General features: G+C 55.7%; 8 protein-coding genes across 9 annotated transcripts; 5 read left to right on the forward strand and 3 right to left on the reverse strand.

The window, feature by feature from the left end:
* The first annotated feature begins 559 nt into the window (after positions 1-559).
* JDV02_010742 (uncharacterized protein) lies at positions 560-2,076 on the forward strand. The gene is made up of 2 exons (XM_047992500.1): positions 560-1,015; positions 1,161-2,076. The coding sequence occupies exons 1-2, from the start codon at positions 686-688 to the stop codon at positions 1,911-1,913; spliced, it is 1,083 nt and encodes a 360-aa protein (XP_047848514.1). The 5' UTR covers positions 560-685; the 3' UTR covers positions 1,914-2,076.
* Positions 2,077-2,236: 160 nt separating this feature from the next.
* Positions 2,237-5,008, reverse strand: JDV02_010743 (uncharacterized protein; the record flags this gene model as incomplete). Its single annotated transcript, XM_047992501.1, has 5 exons — positions 2,237-3,376; positions 3,482-4,010; positions 4,093-4,533; positions 4,606-4,918; positions 4,981-5,008. The coding sequence occupies 5 exons, from the start codon at positions 5,006-5,008 to the stop codon at positions 2,237-2,239; spliced, it is 2,451 nt and encodes an 816-aa protein (XP_047848515.1).
* A 5,279-nt stretch (positions 5,009-10,287) lies between these two features.
* Positions 10,288-11,830, forward strand: JDV02_010744 (uncharacterized protein; the record flags this gene model as incomplete). The annotated part of the gene is made up of 2 exons (XM_047992502.1): positions 10,288-11,098; positions 11,376-11,830. 2 exons carry the CDS (start codon positions 10,288-10,290, stop codon positions 11,828-11,830), a joined length of 1,266 nt encoding a protein of 421 aa, XP_047848516.1.
* Positions 11,831-12,314: 484 nt separating this feature from the next.
* Positions 12,315-13,142, forward strand: JDV02_010745 (uncharacterized protein; the record flags this gene model as incomplete). Its single annotated transcript, XM_047992503.1, has 1 exon — positions 12,315-13,142. One exon carries the CDS (start codon positions 12,315-12,317, stop codon positions 13,140-13,142), a length of 828 nt encoding a protein of 275 aa, XP_047848517.1.
* Positions 13,143-13,193: 51 nt separating this feature from the next.
* JDV02_010746 (uncharacterized protein) lies at positions 13,194-14,112 on the reverse strand. Of its 2 annotated transcripts, XM_047992504.1 has the most exons (3): positions 13,850-14,112; positions 13,521-13,771; positions 13,194-13,453 (listed from the first exon to the last, which is right to left on the reverse strand). In XM_047992504.1, the coding sequence occupies exons 1-3, from the start codon at positions 14,015-14,017 to the stop codon at positions 13,348-13,350; spliced, it is 525 nt and encodes a 174-aa protein (XP_047848518.1). In that variant the 5' UTR covers positions 14,018-14,112; the 3' UTR covers positions 13,194-13,347. The 2 variants fall into 2 exon arrangements, with proteins under 2 accessions (XP_047848518.1, XP_047848519.1); XM_047992505.1 differs by having other exon boundaries at positions 13,194-13,771.
* A 1,238-nt stretch (positions 14,113-15,350) lies between these two features.
* On the reverse strand, positions 15,351-16,793 carry JDV02_010747 (uncharacterized protein; the record flags this gene model as incomplete). Its single annotated transcript, XM_047992506.1, has 1 exon — positions 15,351-16,793. One exon carries the CDS (start codon positions 16,791-16,793, stop codon positions 15,351-15,353), a length of 1,443 nt encoding a protein of 480 aa, XP_047848520.1.
* A 425-nt stretch (positions 16,794-17,218) lies between these two features.
* Positions 17,219-19,513, forward strand: JDV02_010748 (N-acetylmuramic acid 6-phosphate etherase; the record flags this gene model as incomplete). The annotated part of the gene is made up of 1 exon (XM_047992507.1): positions 17,219-19,513. One exon carries the CDS (start codon positions 17,219-17,221, stop codon positions 19,511-19,513), a length of 2,295 nt encoding a protein of 764 aa, XP_047848521.1.
* Positions 19,514-23,919: 4,406 nt separating this feature from the next.
* On the forward strand, positions 23,920-25,046 carry JDV02_010749 (uncharacterized protein; the record flags this gene model as incomplete). The annotated part of the gene is made up of 3 exons (XM_047992508.1): positions 23,920-24,193; positions 24,286-24,887; positions 24,972-25,046. The coding sequence occupies 3 exons, from the start codon at positions 23,920-23,922 to the stop codon at positions 25,044-25,046; spliced, it is 951 nt and encodes a 316-aa protein (XP_047848522.1).
* Positions 25,047-25,096: the final 50 nt, after the last annotated feature.

Below are 25,096 nucleotides of genomic sequence, written 5' to 3' on the forward strand. Positions count from 1 at the left end.
CGCCAACCAACGTCGCTGACCTCTGGCCCGACCAGCCGAGCACGATCAAAGGAGGCTCCATCCATTCCGGGCGCCTCCCGTTTTTTTTTTTTTTAGTTTGTGTCCCTACTGGACGCTCGCCTTGCGGAATACAAAACCACCGACCGCCATGATTGGGGTTTCCATATTAGGACGGGTGGCGTCTCGGAGGCTGAGCGGCGTTCCGGCAACACAGTCAGCTTGTGCCGTGCCCCCCGGATGTCCCGTCGTCCGGGCGGGCTAAACCCTTCTATGACGACGACGAGAAAGACTGCTATTTTGGGGGGAGGGCCGCTGACAGCAGCCATTTCCTTCCTACCTCCATTATTGCTGAGGCGCCGGGAGAGTAAAGTCGTCAACGTCAGCGCGAGCCAACGGCAGTGGCAGCTTCCGGGCGGCGGTGATGCCGGATTGCAACGTGGGTGATGGATGCTCGATTGAATGGAATACGTGCGGCGGCACTCTCGGTCCATGTCCTCTCTCTTGTTACCTTATTATAGAGCCGAGTACAAAACCCGCCGCCACTGCACCGTTGTGCCATGTATATTCCCATCTGCCAAACCAAAGGCTAAAACGAACAATAACTCTAACTAAAAAAAAAAAAACATTCCAACACACATTCGACGAAACAAAGGCGCCTTGAAACAACAACACCTGCATTGTGACAATGAAGGCCCACTTCGTCCACCTGTCGGTGGTGTCGACCCTCCTGGGCGTCGCCCTCGGAGCCGCCATCCCAAACAACGACGGGTTCCCGGCCCCCAGCGACCAGCAGAAGCTCGGCATCGCGGTGCAGGCCGGCGGCTTGCTCCCCAATAGCCCGCCGCCGACCTCGCTCGGCGCCGGCAGCGCCACCGCGTTCCAGCTCATCGCCTTCAACGAGCTGTTCGAGACGGCCTACTTTAGCTCCCTCGTGCACAACATCTCCGCCGGCGTGGACGGCTACCGGGCTGAGAACAAGGACGAGTTGGTCAAGATCTTTTCCACCGTGCTGGCTGTAAGTAATAAACCACTGAAACTGAAACTGAAACACAACCCACTCTCTACATCGTGGGGGGCTGGCTGTGTGTCTCTATGTTGGGGTCGCAAACACAGAAGAAGATTGATCGTCAGCGACTAACGGAAACGCTTTCTGCTTATAGCAAGAAGAGCAACACGCTCTAGCAGCCGTCTCGACCCTCAAGGGCGCGGGCGTCTTCGCCCCCTCCCCCTGCCAGTACCAGTTCCCCGTGTCCAACCTCAAGGACGCCGTCAACCTCGCCGAGACCTTCACCGCCGTGGTCCTCGGCGCGCTGCAGGGCGCCAACGTGCTCTTCGCCAAGGACGGCGCCACGGCTCCCATCCAGACCGTCTCGTCCGTCATCGGCCAGGAGGGCGAGCAAAACGGCTTCTACCGCGTCTTCCTCGACAAGGTGCCCTCCGAGTCGCCCTTCCTCACCGCCGTGCCCGCCCCCTTTGCCTGGTCCGCGCTGCAAATGTTCGTCATCCCCGGGTCGTGCCCCTTCCCGCTCGGCAACATCAACCTGCCCATCTTCCCGCCCCTCATGACCAACGGCGCCGCCGTCGCGGCCATCGAGCCGCGGGACCAGGACCTCTCCTTTGCCGCCGACCTGTCTGCTTCGGGGGTCGCCAAGGAGTACATCGGCCGTGACGGCAGCAGCCTGTTCCTGACCTACACGACGGGTCAGCAGCTGCCCATCTCCGTGCCGCTCAAGCACGTGTCGTGGAGCGGGAGCAAGATCAGCTTCTCCGCCGAGTTCCCCTTCTCCAAGCACGTCATGCAGGGGTTTAGCCACGCCGCGCTCACGACGAAGAACAGCTTCGAGAGTGCCGATGCGGTCGCTGAGGCAGCGCTCGCGGGGCCTGGTATCATTCAGGTGAACAATGCGCTTTGACGCGGTGGTGGTGGCGAGTCATTTGAGCTGGGAATGATGAATCATTTGCATTGATACAAGAGGGCTCAGAGGCAACTCCATCTGATATAGGTACACAAACGTAACTTAGGGATTGTTCATAATGCACCACGAACCAAAATCATCTTTAGACTGTAATTAAGACTATCTGTTATTCATCCGCCGCCGTGCCCTTCATAGGATGCCTACGTCCAGTCGCTAACTGTGGAAGGCGAGTCGTTCCAGGCGTAGTAGAATCTCATCAATACTTTGATATCTGACTTACATATGTACATTCGCAATAAGACGGATCACAGGGCAAGTGGTTAGAGCAGGGAAGCAGCAGCAAGGATAGCAGCGCCAAGGTATGCCCACCCATTCCCACTGCCACCGGACGGACCGGGGGGCGGCCTCGGGATTGTACCCGGTCTCGACCCCCCGGCAGGGCTCGTCGAATTCTCTCGAGCAATTATGACGCTGTCACCTGTTTCCAGGCTCCGGCGCATCGCGTCTCGAATGGTCTCTGCCCCAACGTGCACGCCCAGAGGGACGATGACGTGGAAGAGCGACTCCGTGTTCCACTGGCCCTGGATGTTGGCGACACGGTGACCAGGTGTGGTGGTATATGTGCCCTGTATATCGATGCGCATCCAACCTGCCCTATCGGCTCCTTGTCCTTCGCGGAGGAGTGAACGCGGTACATCGATGTTATAGCGGGACTGGACCTCGTTCGGGGTCGTCGACACGCGCCTGCCAGCCTGCACAGTCGTCGGCAGTCTGTCTTCGACCCAATCGTTGATGAGGTGCTGGAATATTAGGCCAACAGTTCGAGGAAAGTTCCGCAGCAGTCTAGGGTTTTGAGGTATGTGAGCGTTCTTGTTCTTCCCCTTCTTCCCCTTTCCTGGGGCTCGCTTGACGATGCGATGTTTCAGAGCCTTTGCATCCCCGGGCTGGAGGTACATCAAGATCCTCTGCAGCACATCGTCGTCGATATCAATGAGGTCGAAGCCCCCTACGCGGGCAGACACGAGCTCCCAGCACTGTGCCTGATCGTTGTGTTCGGGGCTGTCGGGGTTCATGGGAGTAGTCGCGGTGGCGTTGGCAACTTTGTCGACCCTCTCCTCGAGATAACGATCGGTACCCACGTTCTGCAGCTGGAAGTAATTCTCTCCGCACGGACAGGGGATCAGTCTCCATTGATGGTGAGGGTCGCTCGTGTCATCGTCCTGTGCCTCAATGCGCTCCCCTGCCCAATGGTCCAGGACCGTGCCGGAGGCTTTATTAATGATTGCGTAGATGGCGGAGTCGTCCTCTCCGAGCACTATGTCGAGATACCATTGGCTTCCCCATTGCATCAACGAGTCCGTGGACATGACGACGCTTCCCGGCTTGGTATCAGGTTTGAAGGCTAGGCAGTGTCCTGTCCGGGAATTGATGAGAGCAAATGATGGAAGCCTATCTGCTACCTGTAAGAAGCCACCGAGACACGTCAGAATACTCTTGAACAATAATGAAAGGGAGAAGAAAGAAACAAATACATGGTGGAGGCTGTAGAGGAGATCCAAGCTTACCTGAACATTGATCCAGTGGTGGTATGGATCCGTGATCCCATTGTTTGGATGCGCCTCAATTGCATCACCACCACCGTAATGGTCCAGGGCGCCGACCGTCTGCGTGCTGACAATGGCAATCCCGTCTCCGGCCGCCTCAACCGCCCACAAGGCTCCCGCGTCCTTTCTGTCGCTGGTCGCCACGACAATTGGCGACTCCTTTGTCGCGAGGAGGACCCTGCCCGTGGCCCTGTTGACGACTGAAAAGTGATGCGGCCTGGTCCCGTCGGGGACGAACCTCCACTGCACGCTATAATCGAGGGCATTCTCCATGCCGGATGAGGGCGAGACGGTGCTTTCGCTCTGCTTGAGGAATTTTCCAGTCTTGAGATTCTGCAGCGTCGTCCAGTACACGGATGGGAGGGGTTGTTGATGGAGCCTCCAGGCCTGAGAAGAGTTGTCGTGATTTGTCTGGGCTTGGAGTTTTCCCGACGTGCCGCCCTCGATTACCTGAATAACAGTGTCCGTCACGGCGCTGACGATCTTGACCCTATGTGAACCAAATAACGCTTTAGTCTTGAAGACCTGTAGTGGATCGCGAGTTAGGTTCAACTATTAATGAAGAGACTGACCGATCGTCGTTGGGATTGCTTGCGTCAAGGTCGACGATTTTCCATTGTTGGTTCTTCTTGCCGTGATAGTTGTACGCAATGACAGGCGTCCCGTCGGCCGTCTCGCTCCCGGACAAGTCGAGGACTTTGTTGTCATCCTCGACGCTCCGGATCACGTAACCCTCGTCGGTCGATTCGACGAACCACAGCTGGTAGCGCGAGGCATCGGTAATGGGGACCTTTTCGGATGCGAGGGCCGAACCATTGTTCTTATCATACCCAAGAAACCACCCGGTTTGCGCATGGGAGATGCGGTACAACGTTGGGATGTGGACGGGTACAAACGCCCAGCGCTGCTCCAGTCCATTATTCCAAGTTGACGACACACCAGCATTGCCGGAACCAGTGGTCAGAGTCAAAGCCTTTTTGCTGGAATTGTTATTCACACGATAGTAGGCGGCTCTGTTTAGGTTCCCTGCTGTTTCAGTATCATGTAAATGTTATCTAGATTCAGATAGCTGCACGCAGACTTACCCGTCCGCATCTTCAACCCATTCAAAAGTCCAGTGCTGGTTGGCATTGACCGTCTGCGGATACATGATGACTGAGGCACCGTCACTCGTGGCGCTACCTCTGACATCCAAGACCCCGTCCGTTTGAGCATTTCTGACATAGAAGCTGACGCCATCCGAGAGCGGCTCGAGAAGCCACATTTGAGACCGATCAGTCAAGACTTGATGAACCCCAAGCTTGGCTTGGCCGACTGGCGTAGTCGCGCCGTCAGGAAGGGCACCGACTCCCAGGACACTGCCATTGGATCTGTTGCGGATCCAGTACGCTCCTTGAACTGAGGAGGATATAACGACATCAGAGATGCTGCATGGTTCAGGGGAAAAGTGAGAGCCTTACATGTAGAGGGAACAACGTTGATCGACATGGTGCTTGATTGAAGTTATGTGTATCGAGGTCTTGTTAAAAGGTGTTCGAACTGCTAGAAAGCGGGTGCTGAGAAGTTTATGGTGTAGAAAGGCTTTTAGATTGTCGATGAACATTCCTTCCCCAGCAATATATATATATATATATATATATATGGCAAGCGATTGAAGCCGCCGGAACACTTTACACGCAGACCGCTATGACACAGTCTGAGACGGCTAATCGACATTGGACCTCTGCTATGCTGTTTCCTAGTCTATAATCACTTTTACATGCGGGCAGCCGTGAAATAGGCTACGATTGCTAATCGGCATTTCAAGACTTCTACTACTATACCGTCTCCTAGTATATAACCACTTTACATGCGAGCCGCCGTGAAACAGGCCGCGACTACTGATCGGCATGAGACCTCTGCTGTGCCGTATCCTGGCATACACGATGCTTTGCCTTGCAGACGAAGATACGAAAAGTATTCTGCCCCACTTGGCGTCCCCCGGACCAGCCTTCCCTTCACATATATTCCTTGCATGCCTTCCTTGAAAGAAACGTGGTGACGGAGGGGGGAAAGAGGTGTCTCACCCCCCTCCTCCTCCACCCCCCTTTATATATTTATAGATGTATCGTGAGACTCGCGGGTCAGAGATAGAGGGTGGTTTTAAGCTCTAGGTCGGAGTCGAGAGTAATTGCCCAGGCCCTTGGGCATAATAGCTCCCCAGATATCGCGTGTCGCGAAAAAACGTGGGGTTGTAACTTGTAACCGATCGTTTGAACCCCTGTATGGTGCTTCAGCGGCAGACGGCCCGTGCGGGGACTTGAGGCATCCATCCCTTGTTGCCTCTCTTCCACTAACGTTAGAACGGGCCCCCAGCAACCAGCATACGACTTGACCCAATCTACCTGCTGCGGGTTTTGAACATGGCGCCAGCGCAGTCAAGTGGTGAGAATCGTCGAACATCCCCGAGGGGCGCCTACTGATCGACGCCGCCATGGGAGCTGGATTGCAGAGGCTCGATCCCCCGGGACGATCGATGTGAAGATGGGGTGCGAGGTCGGAGTTGGGTTGAGGATCATTGCCCCGTCTTTATGGTCGCGGCCGCGATAGACGGCGGCGGCATGACCGTACTAGTATTGCCGACCGTTTCTCTACGCACGAACATGCGCGACCGCCTCGACAAGGCCGGCATTTGATATCATATGTGGCGTCCCAGAACGTCCAACAAGGCTGCACCGCTCGTCATCGTTTCTGCCGAAGCGGCTTGCGCGGAGGTGTTTATGGAGGTCGGCCGGTTGGACAATAGGCAACGGCTAGACCATAGCGTCGTCGACGAGTGCCACCTCACGATCACCGCGAGCGACTACCGTCGTTCGATGTCGCAGCTGGGCTGGTACTTGCGGAGCGTGCCGACGTAGACTGTTGTTGACCGCGACGCTGCCGCCAGTCTTTGAGGAGCCCTTCTTCGAGCATAATAAGCTCGTGAGGCCGCTGATCGTGAGGGAATCCACGGACCGGTCGAACACACTCCATGTCGTACAGCGCGAGCGTAGTCTAGGCACACTCGCCGCGCGGCATGCGCCAACCTGTCCTCTCGACGACCAACCAAACATAGGCGCCTGCCAAATGTCAGACATCCGCGGGCCGTGACTCTCTTCACGCACCTCGTGGGCTAAACCCCGCTTCCGATTTGACGGCTGTTAAGGGCGCTTCATGAAACACATGTGGTGTTGGATTGTCGCACTGCAGCAGAGTTCGCTGGTCGGTGCTGATCAAGGCTCGCGGAATTGTGTGTGCATCATATCGGCCTCTCCGCACCAATTGTCAACCAATCACAAGGCGGCGGGCTAGCTCCGCGCAAGTTACGACTTTTTCCAGAGTGGCGGAACCAAAGGATTGATGAGGGTTGGCATGGTCATAAGAAAAGGCCAAAAAGAGGTGCCCGAAGCTCTCTGTATTGTGTGTGTGTGTGTGGTCCAAGTCTTGCTTTTTGGGGGGGGGGGGTTCAATGTGGCCTCTTTTTATTATCTTTGTCCTCGCGGCCACACCTTCCCGATTTGTCCTTCCACGCCCCACAAGGGCAAGAGCCCACAACAGTCAGGTCTTACGTCACCGGCCTGACTACTTCAGATGCGCAAGTCGAACTTGCCCCCCCTCATTGTTCTGTAGCTACCATATACCCCAATAGACTCCCTGTCAACGGATGGCACACCCTGTCCCACGTTTGATCAGATCTTGTCTTCCCGTCTCCCACATCGAATGCCCACCGCGATGCAATGCGGCCCTCTCCTTCCATCTGAGGACCTTCCGTTCGGGGCGTGCATCCGATTTGAAGGGTCCTCATTCTGCTCTCGAAACGGGAACAACGCAGTTTTCCCTTCAGTCTCCGAGATTCTGCAGAGGAGCGCCGCACAACACCCAAAATTTATCAACCGTCACGAACGACCCCCTGTCCGCTTTCCAGAGCTCGGCCTTTTTGTCAAGTTCGGCAAGCCGCCCAAGGTGACAATTGCCGAAGGCCAGTGCCTCTGGGCCCTGCGCCGGGCTTTACCCAACATTCCCATGCCAGAAATTTATGGTTGGACCCAGCATGAGGACTTGACCTTCCTTTTCATGGAACTTATAAGCGGTGTTACGTTGGAAGAACGGTGGGCTTGTATCACTCAGCCTGAGCATATCCAAATCTGCCACGAATTGCGGACTATGCTCCTGGAACTACGTCGATTACGTCAAAAGCCCGGCGATCCTTTTATCGGTAACGCCGCATCATTCAATTAGTAAGAATTCTCTACTAATTAGTCGATAGGCAATATCAGTCGCGGACCACTGGGAGATGTGGTGTTTTCGAACGGGGTCTTGCCACAAGCAGGGCCATTCACATCCGTGAAAGAATTTCATGATTGGCTCTCAGCAATGATCAAGAGAGGGAAAGAGAGGCACTGGCAGGGAATCGACAGCTCCGATATTCCAGACCCATATCGTCAATCTTTGCCCGATGGCTCCAGTATTGTTTTTACTCACGCCGATCTACATCCAAGTAATATTATAGTGTCTCCAGACTCGCCATGCAGGATTATTGCGATAGTTGACTGGCAACAGTCGGGCTGGTATCCGGATTATTGGGAGTTCTGTAAGGCAGAGTATGCTGTCGAAAGTAGCTCGGATTGGGCAACTGAGTGTGTTCCACGGTTTCTGGAAGAACCAGATTGTGTAGAGATTTTCGAGTTGTACTCCAAAGCATATGGATACTGATATCATGAAGCATATGACTCAATTGCTAAATAGGAAATGGATGGCAGCGCATGACAGCCGCGGCGGAGATGTTTGCTATAGCATGCTGAAAGCTATGCCTTGAGGAACAGAGTGACGAGAGGTTTTCTAGGGGGACAAGTTCGCGGCCTCCTATTGGTGAGCTTCTTGATCGCCTATTCATCAATAAGGAACCAATTGTAGAGAGCTAGAGTCAAGTCTACTGAGGCCGGGAGCTGAGGCCGGAGCCAGCGCCGATACCTTTAAGCTAGCTCAACTACCAAATTGCCAGAGGCCGAAGCCAACGCCGACACCTCTAAGCTTGCTTGAGTGCTAAAGGCTAGGGCCGATGCCTATTCTAAGGTAACAATTAAGGCGGCTAAGATCGTTCCTCAAGGTGTTTCTTACGCAAGGCCAGCATCGCGGCCGAGCGGCTCCCCTATATCTCGCATGCGCTATAATGCGCACTTGATTGGACCAGACGCGCCCAAACCGAGCGCTTGCCGCTTGCATGACAGGACTCACCGTCCACTCGACAAGCCAACAGCATGGCCTGTTGTTCAGGATTGTAACAGAGATAACCATATTCATGCCTTTGATTGGGTTTCATTCCGACTACGCGCTTCTAGGGCGCCAACGATCGATCAGAAAGGTAGATAGCGATGCCATCCATGAAATATAAGTACGATCAATACCCAACGACGAGTGAGCAAATGCGCAACAGAAAACCACTGCATCAATTTACAGCAGTCCTTCTCGTGCATTGTCGAGCTCCATCCGCCGAACGTACATTTTACTTCTTCAACACAGAATAATGGTCCTTTACGTGAATTTAATTGCGTACCATGACCAAGGTCGACGACGGGCTCCTGCGCACTGGGCCGTCTTGGTAACGGACCAAGAGGACACACAAGATGGAACTGTTTACCACGCGATCGGGTCTCCATTTCACGGATATACCCCGGAAATTAAAAGAAACTACAACCTAGCCGGAACAAAGAGGCGCCATACGATGATTCTCCTGGGGTACCTGGATGACGCTTGGTTCAACTATCTGGACGACATATCCGCCTCCGTCCCAGCACCGGGGATGAGCCCCAATCCCCTCGACCCTTTTGCAGTAATAATATACTTCGGTTATTTGCTGTAGCGCGGTTCGCTGACAACCAATTTAGGGAGAAAATTGTCAACATTGGGTTCGGGACTTCGTTCAAGCGTTGATCGATCAAGGTGGGATAGATCCTTCGGCCCAGGACTATCTTCAGACAGCGCCGGCGGAATGAACTCCCAGTAGATGGATTGCGACGGTATGTTGAGTGGAAATGATCCGATTTACCGTTCACTTCAACTGCACGAAGCAAGTTCGGGTGCGAACTCGAAAGTGGCAGGTAGCAATTTGAGGTTGGCCGACAGAAATATATGCTAGTTGGCAAGCCTGTCTTTTGGCGCTTGTCATGTGTGTGGCGTGCTGTCTATGTGGTGTGGCCTTGTCCCGCATGCTGCTGACACACCTGGGCCTTCACGAGGTGCATTACCATAGGGGACGCATGATGGCTCGTGGAGGCCGTTGCTATCAGAAGCGGGAGTGTTTCGCGTTGTCTAATGCTATATTGTTTTAAAAAATTCGCACCCGCTGGTGACGATGTTTTTCCGGTGTTGTCGATAACTATAAACCGTGCCTATTCTAATACTCTTTCATATAGTCTACTAGAAGGTAATAAACCGATCGGGGCCGGGAGACTTTATGGTTCCGTGCTGGTATTGGCGGTGGTTGCCTCGTTGCCTGGCGAGCGACGGTGTCAAATTAGCGCCCGTGCGGAGAGGCATCCCTTGCCTTTCTTCCTCAAGAACGGGCTCCAGTAGCATACGACTTAACCCAATCTACCTGCTTGCTTGACCGCAGCGCCATCGCTTAAGCGGTGAGAATCGAACATCCAGGAGGGGCGCCTGCTTGTCGACGCTGCCATGGGAGCTGGAATGCAGACGCTCTGAGCTTCCCCTGGCCAGCTGTTTATCACCCATGCCCCCCCTTCGTCGACATGCCGACTACGCTGAACCTCGCAGGGCAGGGCCCCGTCACCCTCGACTGGGCCCTCGCCGAGGAGAGAGATGTCATTGACTGGGCGAGCTACAGGCCTGCGGCCGACAGACTCATTCAGGACCTTTGGTCGCAAAAGGACACGATCGAGGCGCTCATCAGATACCACATGTGCCTGACCAAGCGAGATGACTGCGTCGTGCTCCCACCGCAGCACTGGATTCAAGGTGCCTTCAACATGTGCATTTTCGCCGAGATCACATACGGCGGCAGCGCAAAAAGTGGCAATACCCGCAGAGTGGTCTTTCGCTGTCCTATGCCACATAAACTTGCAGAGGCTCGATCTCCCGGGACTATTGATGAGAAGATGGGGTGCGAGATCGGGGCGTATGCTTGGGTTGAGGATCATTGCCCCGAGATTCCCTCGCCACACCTCTTTGGCTTTGGTTTGACCAACGGTCGACACTTCACCCACTCAAAGCATATGCCATTGCTGCCCCGGACTCTCCGACATTGCTGGCGCTTTATCCACTGGGTCTTTGGACTCCCGCTCCTCTCCCATTATGTACAGAACCATCCCAGCGGCAACCTGACTTCTGCATACATGCTGCTCGAATACCTTGGACCAGACACTGGTCGCATGCTCTCCGATACCTTTGGTGCTCAGTGGAGGGACGTGGAACGACGAAAGCGCCTATTTAGAGGCATGTCTCGAATCATGCTGTCGTTGGCCAAGATTCCACAGCCGAGGATCGGATCCTTTTGCTTCAACGACGACGGGACCATTACACTAACGAATCGGCCTCTCAGCTGTTCGACTATGATCCTAGAAAACGCCACCGGAGCCAGGTCGATGCAAAGAGGCGATACCTACACAAGCACCGACGCTTATGTTTCGGATATGCTTGACCTGCATGATCAACAGCTCTTATGCCAGCCAAATGCGATTGTTGATGAAGGAGACTGTTATTTTCAAATGGCAATTAAGACTCTAATTCGGGTCTATTCTCATTCCTTCATTCGAAAGGAATTTCGTCAAGGCCCCTTCTTACTACAAACTAACCGACTTTCACGCCAGTAATCTACTAGTCGACGAGGAGTGGAATGTCACAGGCTTGATCGATCTTGAATGGATCTGTGCGCTTCCTCGCGAGATGCATTGTGTGCCGTACTGGCTTACCGGCTGCGCCATTGACGGACTCATAGACGAACACTCTGACGAGTTCGACAAGGTGCGAGAGGAGTTTATGCTCATATTTGGACAGGAAGAGCGGTTGATGCGTGCTCGTGCTCGTGACTTCTGTCTAACCAAGGTCATGCGAGAGACATGGGATTCACGGGGAGTGTGGTTTTGGTATTGCATATCTTCTGTCAACGCCATGTGCTTCCTTCTTGAAGCGAACATACTGCCAGCGGGATCCTTGGGGCCCGAGGCCGAGGGAGTTATATCCAAGTTCTGGTGTCGGGATTCGCGAGCTGTTGTGAAGGCAAAATTGGAGGATCGCAAGGCATACGATGAGGAGCTTCGCAAATTGTTTCGGTAGGTACATACATGCAAGAGCCTAGGCACTAGTCTGGTGCTGGTGCTGGTGCTGGTGCCGGTGCTTCGACTAGCGAAGACCTGCCTGGGGAAAGTGCCGAATGTGTGTGCCCAGAGAAGTGGGAGGCGTGGTCACCATTTGAAGTCCCGCTGCACGCCAACATGGGTCCAAAGCTCGCCATCGCCATGCCATCACCACTAGTCAATTGACTACTAGCTAGGAAGCAGCGCCCTCGGCACCGAGATCCGGTCAGCGACGGATCTCGCCCTCGATGTGATCTTGTAGATACAATACCATACAGTTCAAAGAGGTACCTTGTGATTGACCAGCGGTATTAGTCTGTATACTAGTAAGAGTTAAGCAGCAAGTAGTATAAGTAGATCAAGTTTGGCTTGACTATATCCTCACGCGAGCTGCCCCGTGAGGAGTCCTAACATCTCAAGCTCTTTGGCTTACCCCGTGTATAAGAAAGTCCACCATCACCACAATGATAGCCCAACTCTCCGCCATCATCGCCCTGGTGCTCCTCAGCACTGCCTCCGCCACCTCCCCAAACTTCCGCATCTTCGACAGCACCGCATACACCAACACCTCCATCGGCTACGCAACCTCCAACATCAACTGGATCCCAAACTACGTCTGCAGCCCCCTGGTGGAAGGAGGTGCGCTCCCCTCGGCGACCCAATGGCAGGCCATCGTCCTCGACTGGAACGTCCACCCGGGCTACCCCCTCGTGCTCGACTGCGAAAACGTCTATCTCACCTCCGCGTCCACGGCAGACCGCAACCTCGAGGTGATGAAGACGCTGCAGACGTGGGCGGCCGACGTCCTCCCCGAGGGCCAGATCATCGGCTGGTACGGCCTCTCGGGAAACACGGCGGCGTCGCTCTACCGGCACTACAGGAGCCTCATTGCCAACCACAGCAATCATGCCTTTTTTCCCTCGGCGTACACCTTTTCCAGTAGCCTGGCCACGTGGAACACGTCGCTCAACGCCGTCATTGGCAAGGTCAAGGCCATTGACGCCTCGCTGCCCGTGTGGCCGTTTGTCTGGCCGCAGTACCACAACAGCCCCTACGACTTCTACCCGGTTGATCTCTGGCAGAGCCAGCTCCAGGTGCTGGCTGGGAACAGGGACGTCGACGGCTTCGTGATATGGGGTGGCAAGAACCACCAGGTGTGTGGCGATGCGTGCCAGGCAGTCGCGGGCAGGCAGCCGTGGCTGGGCACGACGAGGTCGTTTCTCAAGACACTATACGGAGTATATGGTGGGCAGCCACAGCGAAGCGGCGGCCAGGTCTTTACCGGGGCATGAACCGGCGGTCGCTCCGAAAGGCTGATGTACGTGATGCGACATGAGTAGCTGTGGCGCATACATGTATTCGTCGTATCTATGATGGTAGCGACCGTGTCTCGCTTCGTATTACACATTATCACGCTGTATCATGTGCAGTAATCACCATGATGGCGCATCAACCCCCTCGCCATTTGGTATGTATCGCTGCCATCGAAATCTGCACTCAAACATCCTGCGCTTTGGCGGTGGCGGCAAACGCCCGCTTGACGGCCTTGTTGTACTTGTGCGTTTCGACGCACGCCGTCACAAACAGGCCGAAGCGGATGATCCTGTCCACCATGATATTAGCGCTGGAAAATCACTCAGCCGCGGGCCGGCGGACTCGAGGATGCTCACGTCGCAAGACTTCCCAGGACGAGGGCACCCGTAGTAAAGCCTCGCACCTCGTCCGCCATCTTCTGATCCCTGGGGTATTCCTCGTTGGTCCACGCCGTCCAAAGCACCGACGTGAAGACGATGACGATGACGGATCCGAGCAGCAGGATGAGGTCGACGCCGACACAGGCGCCCGGGGGGATGCCTCGGCGGTTGTGGCGGACGAGCAGGCAGATGGTCTCTGCGACGTCCCACAGGAACGACGCGCCGGCCTGCATCGCCGACTATTAGCTCTCTCTCTCTTTCTCTCTCTCTCGATCTCAAACACGGCGACGAGAAAAAAGACGTACCGGCGCACATAGTATGAGGATGGGCACGTAGTTGCCGCTGCTGGCGGGCTTGCCGAGGAGGATCAGGGCCACCATCCAGAGGAGGGCGGCGGCGATGCGCGACCCGAGCTTGGCCCTCCAGCGGCCCGCCGAGGCGAGCTCTTGGGGATACGCTTGATCCATGGCCATTTTCGTGCGCGCGGGTAACGAACGGCCTGGCGGGAAATGGAAAAAGAAAGGGTTGACGTTGTTGTTCCTGACGAAGAAGCCGCTTGTGTTAGCGTTGTGTTGGAGCGAGACGCGGCAGCCAGCCCTTTTAAACAAGGAACGACTGGGCTTCACTTGCCACACACACACACACACACGCACACGCACACACACACACACAAAACACGGGCGAGAGACATACGTCGTGTGTCGTGCTTGACCTGCACGCAGCAGCAGCAGCAGCAGCAGCAGCAAGCGTCACAGCGGTGCTATTGGCCCCAGGGCGATCATTGGTGATCTGCAGCGGGCTGAGGCATCCTAGTGTCAGACCTGACGTATGCCAATGATGGCTAACGCAACGACGCCACCACCAGCACCACCACCCTTTTGCGTTTGCTCCTTCTCACTGCCTGTGTAGAGACTCCGCTCCCTGTAGATCACTGACGCGCGGGGGGGCGCGAGATGGATTTAAGCTCACGCTTAGTGGAAACGGCAGGGCGATCCCGCTGCTGCGCATGCACAGGCCGATGCTGAATCGGGTATCTGTGGCGTGCGCCATCGTCACGAGCCCAGGGGGACCTTTTTCTTTTTTTCGTCCCATGGCTTGATAGTGGCTGTGAAGCCCTCGGTTGCTTGGCATCTTGGTAGGTCGTTGTTAGTTGCTGCTGGGTCTTCGACTCCCCTCGCACATACATGGATGGGCACATGCCACCATGGCTATTCCGCAGAAGGAGGATCCCGACGGTATTCGTATATTCCTTCAGGCTGTGTTTATTAGTGGACGCAGCATCTGACAGCGGCCGCAGACGGCATCAGCAAAAAAAAAAGGGGGGGGGGCGTCTGCCGTCGTGGGTATGTTGCTGCGGCTTGGGAGTTTAGAGCATGTTCATGAATATCACCCACCACGCGTGCGCTTTCTGTCGTGCAGGCACCAGGCACTTGACCATTCGTCAGCCGACCAGCAGGAGGCACAACGACAAAACACGTCCATTCCCAGTCTCGTCTTGCCCAAGGTGCGCACCAGACCGACGTGGCTGCCAGCACGAGCAAGCCTCTGACTACACAGCATATCTCAACTGCCATCGTAACTACATAGTTTGCGTCACTTCAAACCAACCCCCAACACCTGGTCGCAAGCGCGGTTGCTGAATCAGTTGGGCTGTGCTGCTCCGAGGTGCCAGAGCTGATCCCCAAACTGCTGTAAAGAAAAAAAAAGGTCTCACCCATCTCAAACATCAACCCCTCTTGCAGACTTATTCACGGCCAAGGTTCTTGGATGACATTCTGCGCTCATTTTCATATACGCTACCCGCGCCTATACGTGAACCTTATCCTCCACAGCCTTTTCGACATTGACACTCTCGTCCTCGGCCCCCTCCCCCTCCGGCTCATCATGGTCGCGCAGCGCCAGCACGGTAGGGATCGCAACCAGCAGACTGCCAATGCTCAGCCCCCAATTCATGGCCAGCTGCGTCATAGCCGAGTATCCCTCGGCGTTGATCCTCCAGGCCATGGAGCCGCCCGCGGGCTTCAAGGCCGAGTAGGCACCCACGACGACGGCGTTGACGACGGGGCTGCCGCGCGACTGCGCGCCGATGATCCAGTAGCAGTACGCCTGCCAGAAGGAGTCGTAGGCGCCGTAGAAGAAGTACAGGAACATGGGGCCCAGGAAGACGCTCCCGTCTGTATAGTCAGTGTCCTGCTTGTGGCCGCCGTGAAGACGCAGCCGCTCGTCGTTCCACAGCTGAAACTTGTAGCCGCCGCCCCAGATGGCCATGCCCGTGACCAAGAGCACCGTCCAGCCGGCCAGGGCGCGGGCCCTCTTGCCGCTGCCGAGACTCAGACGCCCCTTGTAGTCGAGCACCAGGCCCATGAGCAGTCCGCCAAACATCTGCGCGATCCAGTACAGCGCGCCGTTGAGGGAGCGCGTCCGCAGGTCAAATGTCTGGCCGTTGACGTTGTTCTGCTGGTACGAGTAAAAGACGTTTGCGTTGAAGAACATGGGGTACAGGCACGCGACGCGCCAGTCGAGCACCGCGATGCTCGCCGTCTGCCGCGCCGACGCGCGCAGGTTCGCCCAGGTGACGGCCTTGGACTCCCGCGCGATGCGCTCCCCCGCGTACCTCGCGGACAGCGCCTCGGTCGAGCAGACGAGCGCCGAGAGCGCCCAGCCGAAGAGCATGACGACTATATACGCGACGTACGTCGAGTCCGTGACGGTGCCCGACGTGGAGCGAAAGTTGAGGCCGAAGCTGGCGAGCGAGCCGATGGCGCCGCCGAGGTTGAAGACGACCCAGAAGAGGCCAATGGCCCGCCCGCGCGTGCCCTCGTCCGTGTAGGTCACCATGACGGTGCCCTGCGCGACCCAGAAAAAGGCCGCGCCCACGCCCAGCAGGGCGCCCGCCGCGATGACAAAGGCGCCGTCGTGGGTGCGGTTGAAGTTGAGCAGCGAGCCGGCGTAGAGCGCGTACGTCCAGCCGCCCAGCAGGAGGGACAGCCGCGGGCCCAGGTACTTGTAAAAGGCGCCGACGAGGACGAGGGCGGCCCCCGCGGTGCAGGCGTGCGTGGCGACGTTGGAGTTGGCTGCGACGGTGCCGTCGACCTGGCCGGATCCGCCCATGCCGGTGAGGGCATTGTACATGCCCGGGTTGCAGAAGGATATGAGAGAGATGAGGACAATCTGCGTCCACGGATCGTGGAGGAGCCTCTTTGCCCTGGAGGCCGTAGGCGGAGCGAGGCCGTCTGCTTCGGCGACCATGGTGACAGCACAGGAGGGTGAAAAGGGGTATGTAGTCGTATTGATGGGGAGGAGGAAAGGGGGCCGTCACAAGACTATGGTCCTCGCATCAGGCTCATGCCACTTTCCAAGGTCGCTTGTGATGCGCTCGGGGCCCTTTAAGTTTCAACGCATGCATGTAACCAGCCTTACCCCTACGTCCATCTCGCGAAGAGCAGTTGGCGGGGATGACGCCGGATCGCGGCACCGAGATCCGTCCGGCCTCAACAACCCCAGCCGGAAGAGATGCCGAGCCCTCGCCGCGGCCGGAGCACGCAAGACCCCAAGTCGATAGATTTGGAAAAAATGTTGTTGAGTAGAGGAAAATGGATAAAAGACGGCCGTATGGACGCTACTATTGGCAAAACCCCCGTTGCAAGCGCCCGCATACGATAACTACCCCTGCCATGGCGCCATCGTCACCCCCGGATAACCCTCATCAGCAGCAGCAGCAGCAGCAGGAGCACGACGATGCCCTTGGCAGCCTCGACACCGAGGCCCTCAGCCCCGTGGCGCGCACCATGGACTCCATGGACACGCTCGGCCTGTGCACGTCCTTCAACCACGAGGAGGCCCGCGTCTCGCGCGCCGTCGCGGAGCGTCTACCCGCCATCGCGGCCCTCGTCGACGACCTCGTCCCGCGCCTGCGCGCCGGCGGGCGGCTCGTGTACGTGGGCGCGGGCAACAGCGGGCGCGTGGCACACATGGACTGCGCCGAGCTGCCGGTGACGTTTTCGGTAGATGGACGCTCGCAGTTCCTGGCCGTGGTGGCGGGCGGGACGGCGGCCGTGCTGGGGGCCGTCGAGGGCGCCGAGGACCTCGTCGACGACGGCGCGGCCAGGATGAGGGACCTTGACCTGACGCCGCGGGACACCGTCATCGGCATCTCGGCGTCGGGGCGGACGCCGTTTGTCATGGGCGCCCTGGGGGTGGCGGTGCGACGCGGTGCCCTGACGGCGGCCATCACCAACAACACCAACAACAACACCAACAACAACACGGGAGCATCCCGCATGCAAGACGACGATGAGGATATGAGCGTCGCGCACCCCATCGCCGTGCCCGTCGGCGCCGAGTTCGTCACGGGCAGCACGCGGCTCAAGGCGGGCAGTTGTGCCAAGCAGGTCCTCAACATGATCAGCACCTGCGCCATGGTCAAGCTCGGCAAGACATACCGGGGCCTCATGGTCGACGTGCGGGCCAACAACAACGAGAAGCTCCGCGCGCGAGGGAGACGCATCGTCCGTCAGGTGTTGCGCGAGGGGAAGCCGTCGACGCGGACGACTACTCTGCAGCACGTGCGACGGAACGACAATCCAGGGGCGGTGGCGGCAGAAGAAGAAGACGCTGACGACGAGGACGACAGGGCCATTGACGCGCTGATCGAGCGTTGCGGCGGCAGCGTCAAGCTCGCCTGCGCCGTCGGGCTCTCTGGCCTGCACCCAGATGCTGCAAAGGAGAGACTGGCGAGCGTGGACGGCCATCTGGAGGCCTTTGTTAACGGGCTCGAGGCGTCGGAATCACCACGGTCACCGCAACGTCCGACAACAACAAATACACCGCACGGGCAGGGAGAAGAGGAGCGGGAGCGGGAGCGGCAGCGGCAGCGGGAATACTTCCTCTGCATCGACGGCGGCGGGACCAAGTGCGCCGTATCCATCGCCACGCGCGGAGAAGGCATCGTCGCGCAGGCCACGGCGGGCGCTTGCAACCTCAACTCGACATCCCTTGACGATGCCGTCGAGCAGATCCGGCGCGCCACCGCCGCCGCGGCCGCATCGCTACACGGGCCAGACGAAAGGTCAGGTCAAGTACCGTGGCGGCCGAGCTTCACCAGGGTCTGGGCAGGCATCGCCGGACTGCACCACGCCAGCCACCACGCCGGCGCGCTGGCATCTCGCCTCGAGCACCTCCTCGGCGTGTCCACCGAGCGCGGGAGTCTGCGTCTGACGTGCGACACGTCGCTCCTATCCTCGTGTCTCCTCGCTGCCGCCGATGACGACGACGAGGAGCTGGCCGAGGGCTGCTGCGTCGCTCTCATCGCCGGGACAGGCGCCGTGGCGACGGCGTTTCGGAGATCGGCGGACACGGGGGGCGAGGTCGTCCAGGTCGGCAGGACGGGCGGATGGGGTCACCTCGTGGGCGACCAGGGGAGCGCCTTTTACATCGGCCAGCAAGCGCTGCGCATCGTCCTCACGAGCCTCGAGGCGCGCCAGAGCGACGACGACGACACTCATCACTCGCTCAACCGGCCTCTCGAGGCCGCCGTCGTCAAGCATCTCGGCTGCGGCAACGACCCGAAAGACGTCCTGTCGAGCATCCTATCATCCGTCCCAGAGGGCGGCGCCCAACAACCGCTCCCCAAGCAGCGCATCGGCAGACTCGCCCTCGTCGTGACGCAGTTGGGATTCGCAGACGTCGACCCCGATCCGCAGGCCCGCGCGATCCTCGACGACGCGGCCGCTTGCCTCGCGCGCCTCGTCAGGCCCTTGGCTTCGGAGCGGCTTTGTGACCCGCCCAAGGGCATCCTGGCCCTGTCAGGGGCCCTAATGAACGTCAAGCCGTACCGGGACTTGGTGCTGGACAAGTGCGCTGCCATGGGGGTGCGCTTTGGGAGGATCGTGGTGGTCACGGACGCCTCGGCGTACGGGGCCGAGTTTCTTGCAAAGATGCGCCATACGTCGCTAGACGGCGATCGGTAAGGGCTGCGATCTGGTATATACAGTATAGGCTAGAGAAGATGCTATTTTTGCCGACTAGATGTCGCACTTGTGCAACAGGGGCCTCGCGGGAGCGACAACAGTCAGTCAGTCCAGTCTCTCTCAGTTGTTAATAGACCAACAGGCTGGAGGCCCTCCGTCGTCCAGCACCTCGGCCACTTGAAGAAAGAAAAATAAAGGATTAGAAAAGAGAGGGGGGGAAACGCGCGCTCAAAATTGGGTTGCCCTCTCATCGGTTGCTTTATGGCGTCTTATGAGCCTATGTGCCTAACTTCTGCAATTAAGCTTTCTTGAACTGATCATCCTTCCGTGCAGCAGCCTGAAGGGCTCGAATTGGCCTCGTCCAATACAATCTCCCGTCATGTCCAATGATTAGACAATGCTATCAGCCGCATGGAAGTAAAAGCAAGTACACCATCAAGCAATCGCACGAAGACCCCTGACATGCGCCGGGATCCGCCAGGGGCTGAAGGATAGCAAGAGGACAGCATAAGATGGCATGCAGACGCATCGCTGCCATGATGGAGATGAAAAGCATGATGCGGGTGAGACCGCAACAACGCCGGCAGCAAGACGCCACTCGGCAATCGGAAGTTGTCTGGCCTTCCAACACATACCCTCGGGGGCGTCTCGCGAAACACGGTTCTGGTCCATTGAGAGACCGTCGAGCCCAAGTCCGGACAACGAAATACGAGGATCGGAGGAAGACCTTTATAGCCAGAGCTAACTGAACAAGAGCCATTCTCAGACCATGAGTCGGAACAACAGCCCTTTGAACAGGAGCCATTCTTAGACCACGAGTCGGACGTCGCCTCTGCGTCCGAAGCCTTGCTTGCCTTGTCCCCGGGCACTCTCTCGGCACCCGCGGTCTGGCGGCTCCGTGTTTGATTCCGATGCGGACGACCAACCGCCGCCGCCGATGCCATCGCCTGGGATCCATGCACGGGACCGGCTCGCCATCTGCGTCCCAGTGTCACAAACCCCTTGGGCACCTCACCCCAGAATATCGTCGCAGCCAGCACCGTTCCAAGCGAGTTTGTTGGGGGTATCCTCGGGTATATCAGTCAGTGCGCCCGAAGTGGCCGCTGAAATCAGTCTCTCTTTGAGCTTGTCTGGGCCATTGGAACCGACACTATACCCAGAGTCACTAGCAGGCTGAAGAGAAAGATAATAAGCGAGAAGACCGCCAATGTGGGCGGACGCCATCGATGTGCCGGAGATGGTGTTAACAGCGTGGTTAGAGCCAATCCAGGTTGACAAGATGCTTAGCCCAGGCGCAAATATATCAACACACTTGCCATAACTAGAGAAGTAGGCTCGGTCGTCACCTATCGCCGAAGCGCCAGTTGTTACTGCCCGTGATGCTGCAGCAGGGGAGGAGTTGCATGCATCTGCATTATCATTGCCAGCAGCCACAGCGACGTGGACGCCAGTTTCGACTGCGGCGTTGACGGCGGCGTCAAGTCCTTTAGTCCGAACCCCCCCGAGAGAAAGATTAGCAACGGAGCCTTTAAATCCCTTTCGCTTCCCTTCTTTAGCAAGTTTGGCCTGCTCTAGATGAGCATTGACCGTAAACTCGATTCCCTTGATGGTGTCTGACATAGTGCCGGAGCCATTAGATCGAAGCACCTTTACGGCATAGATATGAGCTTTCTTAGCAACACCATATTTTTTGCCGGCAATTGTTCCAGACACATGTGTTCCATGACCGTTACCGTCCTCATCCTCGTCGCCATCGGGGATAGTTGCACCCCACTTGGCACGCCCTTCGAAGTCGACGTGGTTGATATTGATACCGGTGCCAATGTCGTATACATCAACACCCAATCCGGCGTTGGTATTATATAGGTATTGACTGAAAGTACCGTAATTAAGACGATCGCGGTGGGAAATGCGGGCCAGACCCCAAGGAGCCCCTTTCTCAGTCTCATGAGCACAAGCGTTTTCAGTTGACACGCGTTCCGCTAGAGGAATATCGTGATCGTTTCTCTCAGAAGGCATATAAGTTTGAGTGGTGACTATTGAGTCAAGTTCGATATATTGGACCTGAAATACCGTTCAGCTTCCTTCCGTAGAAGTTCCCCAGAGCCCGACATGGCAACAGGCGGGGGCAGGGTGATCCTTCACACGGCGGTTGCTGACTTACCTCAGGACGTTTCGAAATCTCCCGTACCATAGATTCATTGAGGCGGCCGGCGTATCCACAAAAGGCACTACCAATATTATACATGTGCGTTATCCAACTAGGCGTTCCGTGGTCGTCAGAAGACGGAATCTGCTCTCGCTTTCTAAGTTCGAGATGCTGCTCTTGTTCCTCTCTGTGAATACCGCTGATCCAGCTAAAGTGATCCGAAGCCGTGGAGACATTGGCGCAATCCTTGAGTGAGATAACGTAGCTTTGGACCTCTTCGCCGTGATTAGAGAACAGAGGAGCCGACGTTCCCTGAATTGTATTATCCTTAGACGAAGCTGCGTGGACAGCGGCCACGAGTAGTAAGGTAAGGATGGTCTTCATGATAGTTGCTGCTGTGCGTGGAGGTGACTCATATTTGCGCTGGCACGAGCGTGCTGGTCCAGTACACATATATATATCTGTATTTATACACATAGGCAGAAATGCAAGTTTCAAGAGATGTTTCATTGCGGACCGCAAAACACGGCGAGGAGTAGCTAACGCTGCAAAATAAATTAGTGAGACGCGACATAAAGTCCTCGCGCCTATCGCTGGTGCAGCACGGCTCCTAGCTGCACCCATTGGCACGTAAGGAACAATCGCTACATCGTAAACAGGCATATTTCGTATGGCATGAGGTGCTTCAGTTGCTCGACTAAGGCTAAAGAAACCTGCTGCTCCAAATGCAGGAATGGTGGCACGGTGACACTCAGCCCTCGCAAGGACGGCGCGTATACTAATTCCTGGACGCCACAAAACATGTACAACGCTAAAGACAATGTCTCGTTCAGAGGATTGTCTACCAAGTCCTCGGACACGTAGGTAGATCCATCTGCATGTGTTCAGTCCGCTTGCGTCGGTGAACGTCGCAATGTATGGCAATCGCGGCAGCCCCGCACACAATCTGCAAGACTTGGTGGAACAATTCCGCGGGGAAACAGGTGTGCGCTCTAACTCAGAGTAAAAAAGCTCGGCACGGATGTAACGGGGAAGTCTATTATCAGCTCGGGTGACTTGCTAGTGGACTGCCCAGCTATTTGTCCCCGAGACTCTATATCCCCAGTGTTGTTCGTTCGACCTCGGTCCTCTGCCGTTATATTCTATGCCGAATCGAAAGAGCTCTCCCGCTTCCCCGATGGATCGATGGCATTTGAATTCGGCCAAGTGGCAAAATATCTGACTGCGTGATCTGGTCATTCCGACATCACTTGCTTAAATAAGAGATAAGTTATAATATAAAAGGAGGAAGCTCTAATAACTTATCTCTACCTTTAGGGGAGAATTTTAAAGCTATAATAATAACTATAGATAATATAAACTTAAACCGCTAAAATATAAATTACGCTATATTAAACTTAATAATATTATTTACTTTTTTATATATATAATTTATATTTTATAATAATAATAATAATAATAATAATAATAATAATAATAATAATAATAATAATAATAATAATAATAATAATAATAATAATAATAATAATAATAATAATAATAATAATAATAATAATAATAATAATAATAATAATAATAATAATAATAATAATAATAATAATAATAATAATAATAATAATAATAATAATAATAATAATAATAATAATAATAATAATAATAATAATAATAATATAATAATAATAATAATAATAATAATAATAATAATAATAATAATAATAATAATAATAATAATAATAATAATAATAATAATAATAATAATAATAATAATATAAAAGATAATTTAAGCTAACTATATACTATATAGCCCTACCCTATATAAATAAAGTATATAAGCGCGGGCCGCTTGCGGTAGCGCATTATAGCTTATATAAATACTATATAATAGTATAAATAAGCAATATTACGGCTATATAACGCGCCTTTAATAGCTATATCGAGAGCCCGCGGCTAAGACTAAAGACTATAGCTAATAATAGCCGAGAGGGCATTATAAGCTAGAAGAGGCTGCATTTACTATATAAAAACGCGACTTTTAGCTTATAGGCTAGACGCGTTATGTATCGGGTTTTTATGGCTATATCGCTATTTTATGGCTAAGAGGTGTGCCTCTTAGTTGGTTTCCGTCGGACCTACTAATGGGTACTACTAATAATCTTCCGACGAGATGAACTCACCATCCATCCTCCGTCATCCCCTGTCTCACCACTCTGCCCGGCCGACCCCGCGACTGAGCTCCCCCCCCCCCCCCGCCGCGGCCATGTTTCCCGGGGGCCCAAACCCAATACAGGTGCAATTCCTGCCGCCGTACAAGCAGGCGAACCCGCCGCCCACCCCCATCGTCTTGATCCACGACGGCGGAGGCACCATCTTCAGCTACTTCATCCTCGGCGGCCTCAACCGCGATGTCTGGGCCGTCTTCAACCCCAAGTTCTTCGACGGCGAGCCGTGGGAGGGCGGCATGGACGAGATGGCGCGCCACTACATCGACCTGATTGTCGAGGCCGGCATCAGCGGCACCATTTATCTTGGAGGTGCTGTGCGGTCCCCCCGCCGCCTGCCTCGTCGTCAGCTGTACTGGGCATTCGGGCCGTTGTTGCTGACTCGTCCCCCCTCCTCCTCGCAGGCTGGTCTCTCGGAGGCTTTCTGTCGCTCACAATGGCGCGCATGCTCGCCGACGATCCGTCTACGGACCTGTCCATCGCCGGCTTCCTCATCATCGACTCCCCGTACCACCTCGCGCGCGCCAAGATCCCGACGCAGACGACCAAGTCGAAGATCGACGGCATCCCCCCTCTGGTCCAGAAAGCGTTCGACAACTGCGACGCCATGCTGCAGCATTGGGACCTCCCGTCGTGGGACGCTCCATCCGACACGGACGCGGAGACCGAGCTGAGGGTCGCGGGCCGAAGTTTCACGCTCCAGCGGGGAAGCGTCCTGTACAAGGCAGTGGACGAGGACTGGAAACCCTTGAGCGTGCGGCGGCTCGAGCACTACGAAAAGGCAGCAGAGGACAAGCCGGTCGCCGCGCCGCCCCCCGGCGTCATGATTCGATGCACGCGCCACACGCAAAAGGCGGACGAGGCCCAGCCGGGGACGCCCCTCATCGACGTGTTCCGCGATGAGAAGCTGCTGGGCTGGGAAGGAAACCATGCCGACTTCATCAAGGCCGTCATTGACGTCGATGCCGACCACTATGGAGTGTTTGACAAGGATGATCAGCCCAAGGTACTACCCGCCCGCCTGCCCTCGTCCTCCCTTCCTCACTCCGCCCGAGCGCAAGACCAAACCGACGGACTGACAGGTGCGCAGATGGATAATCTGACTTTTCAAGTCAACTCTGGGCTTGAGATTCTGGACAGTCTCGCTAAGCGGTCAAAGAAATGACCCCGCCTTTGGCCTCTACGGAATCGACCTCTGGTCCTCGGCGAGTGTAG

Source organism: Purpureocillium takamizusanense, chromosome 14 (assembly GCF_022605165.1).
Source record: "Purpureocillium takamizusanense chromosome 14, complete sequence".
In the NCBI taxonomy this organism is placed as follows: domain Eukaryota; kingdom Fungi; phylum Ascomycota; class Sordariomycetes; order Hypocreales; family Ophiocordycipitaceae; genus Purpureocillium; species Purpureocillium takamizusanense.

Excerpts from the sequence above, each read along its gene's own strand:
- JDV02_010742 (XM_047992500.1), top strand. The coding sequence starts at position 686 with ATGAAGGCCCACTTCGTCCACCTGTCGGTGGTGTCGACCCTCCTGGGC. Across the intron at positions 1,016-1,160 it reads TCTTTTCCACCGTGCTGGCT|CAAGAAGAGCAACACGCTCT; the intron begins GTAAGTAATAAA and ends TTCTGCTTATAG.
- JDV02_010746 (XM_047992504.1), bottom strand. The coding sequence starts at position 14,017 with ATGGCCATGGATCAAGCGTATCCCCAAGAGCTCGCCTCGGCGGGCCGC. Across the intron at positions 13,772-13,849 it reads TCCTCATACTATGTGCGCCG|GCCGGCGCGTCGTTCCTGTG; the intron begins GTACGTCTTTTT and ends TCGGCGATGCAG. Across the intron at positions 13,454-13,520 it reads GTCCTGGGAAGTCTTGCGAC|GATCATCCGCTTCGGCCTGT; the intron begins GTGAGCATCCTC and ends CATGGTGGACAG.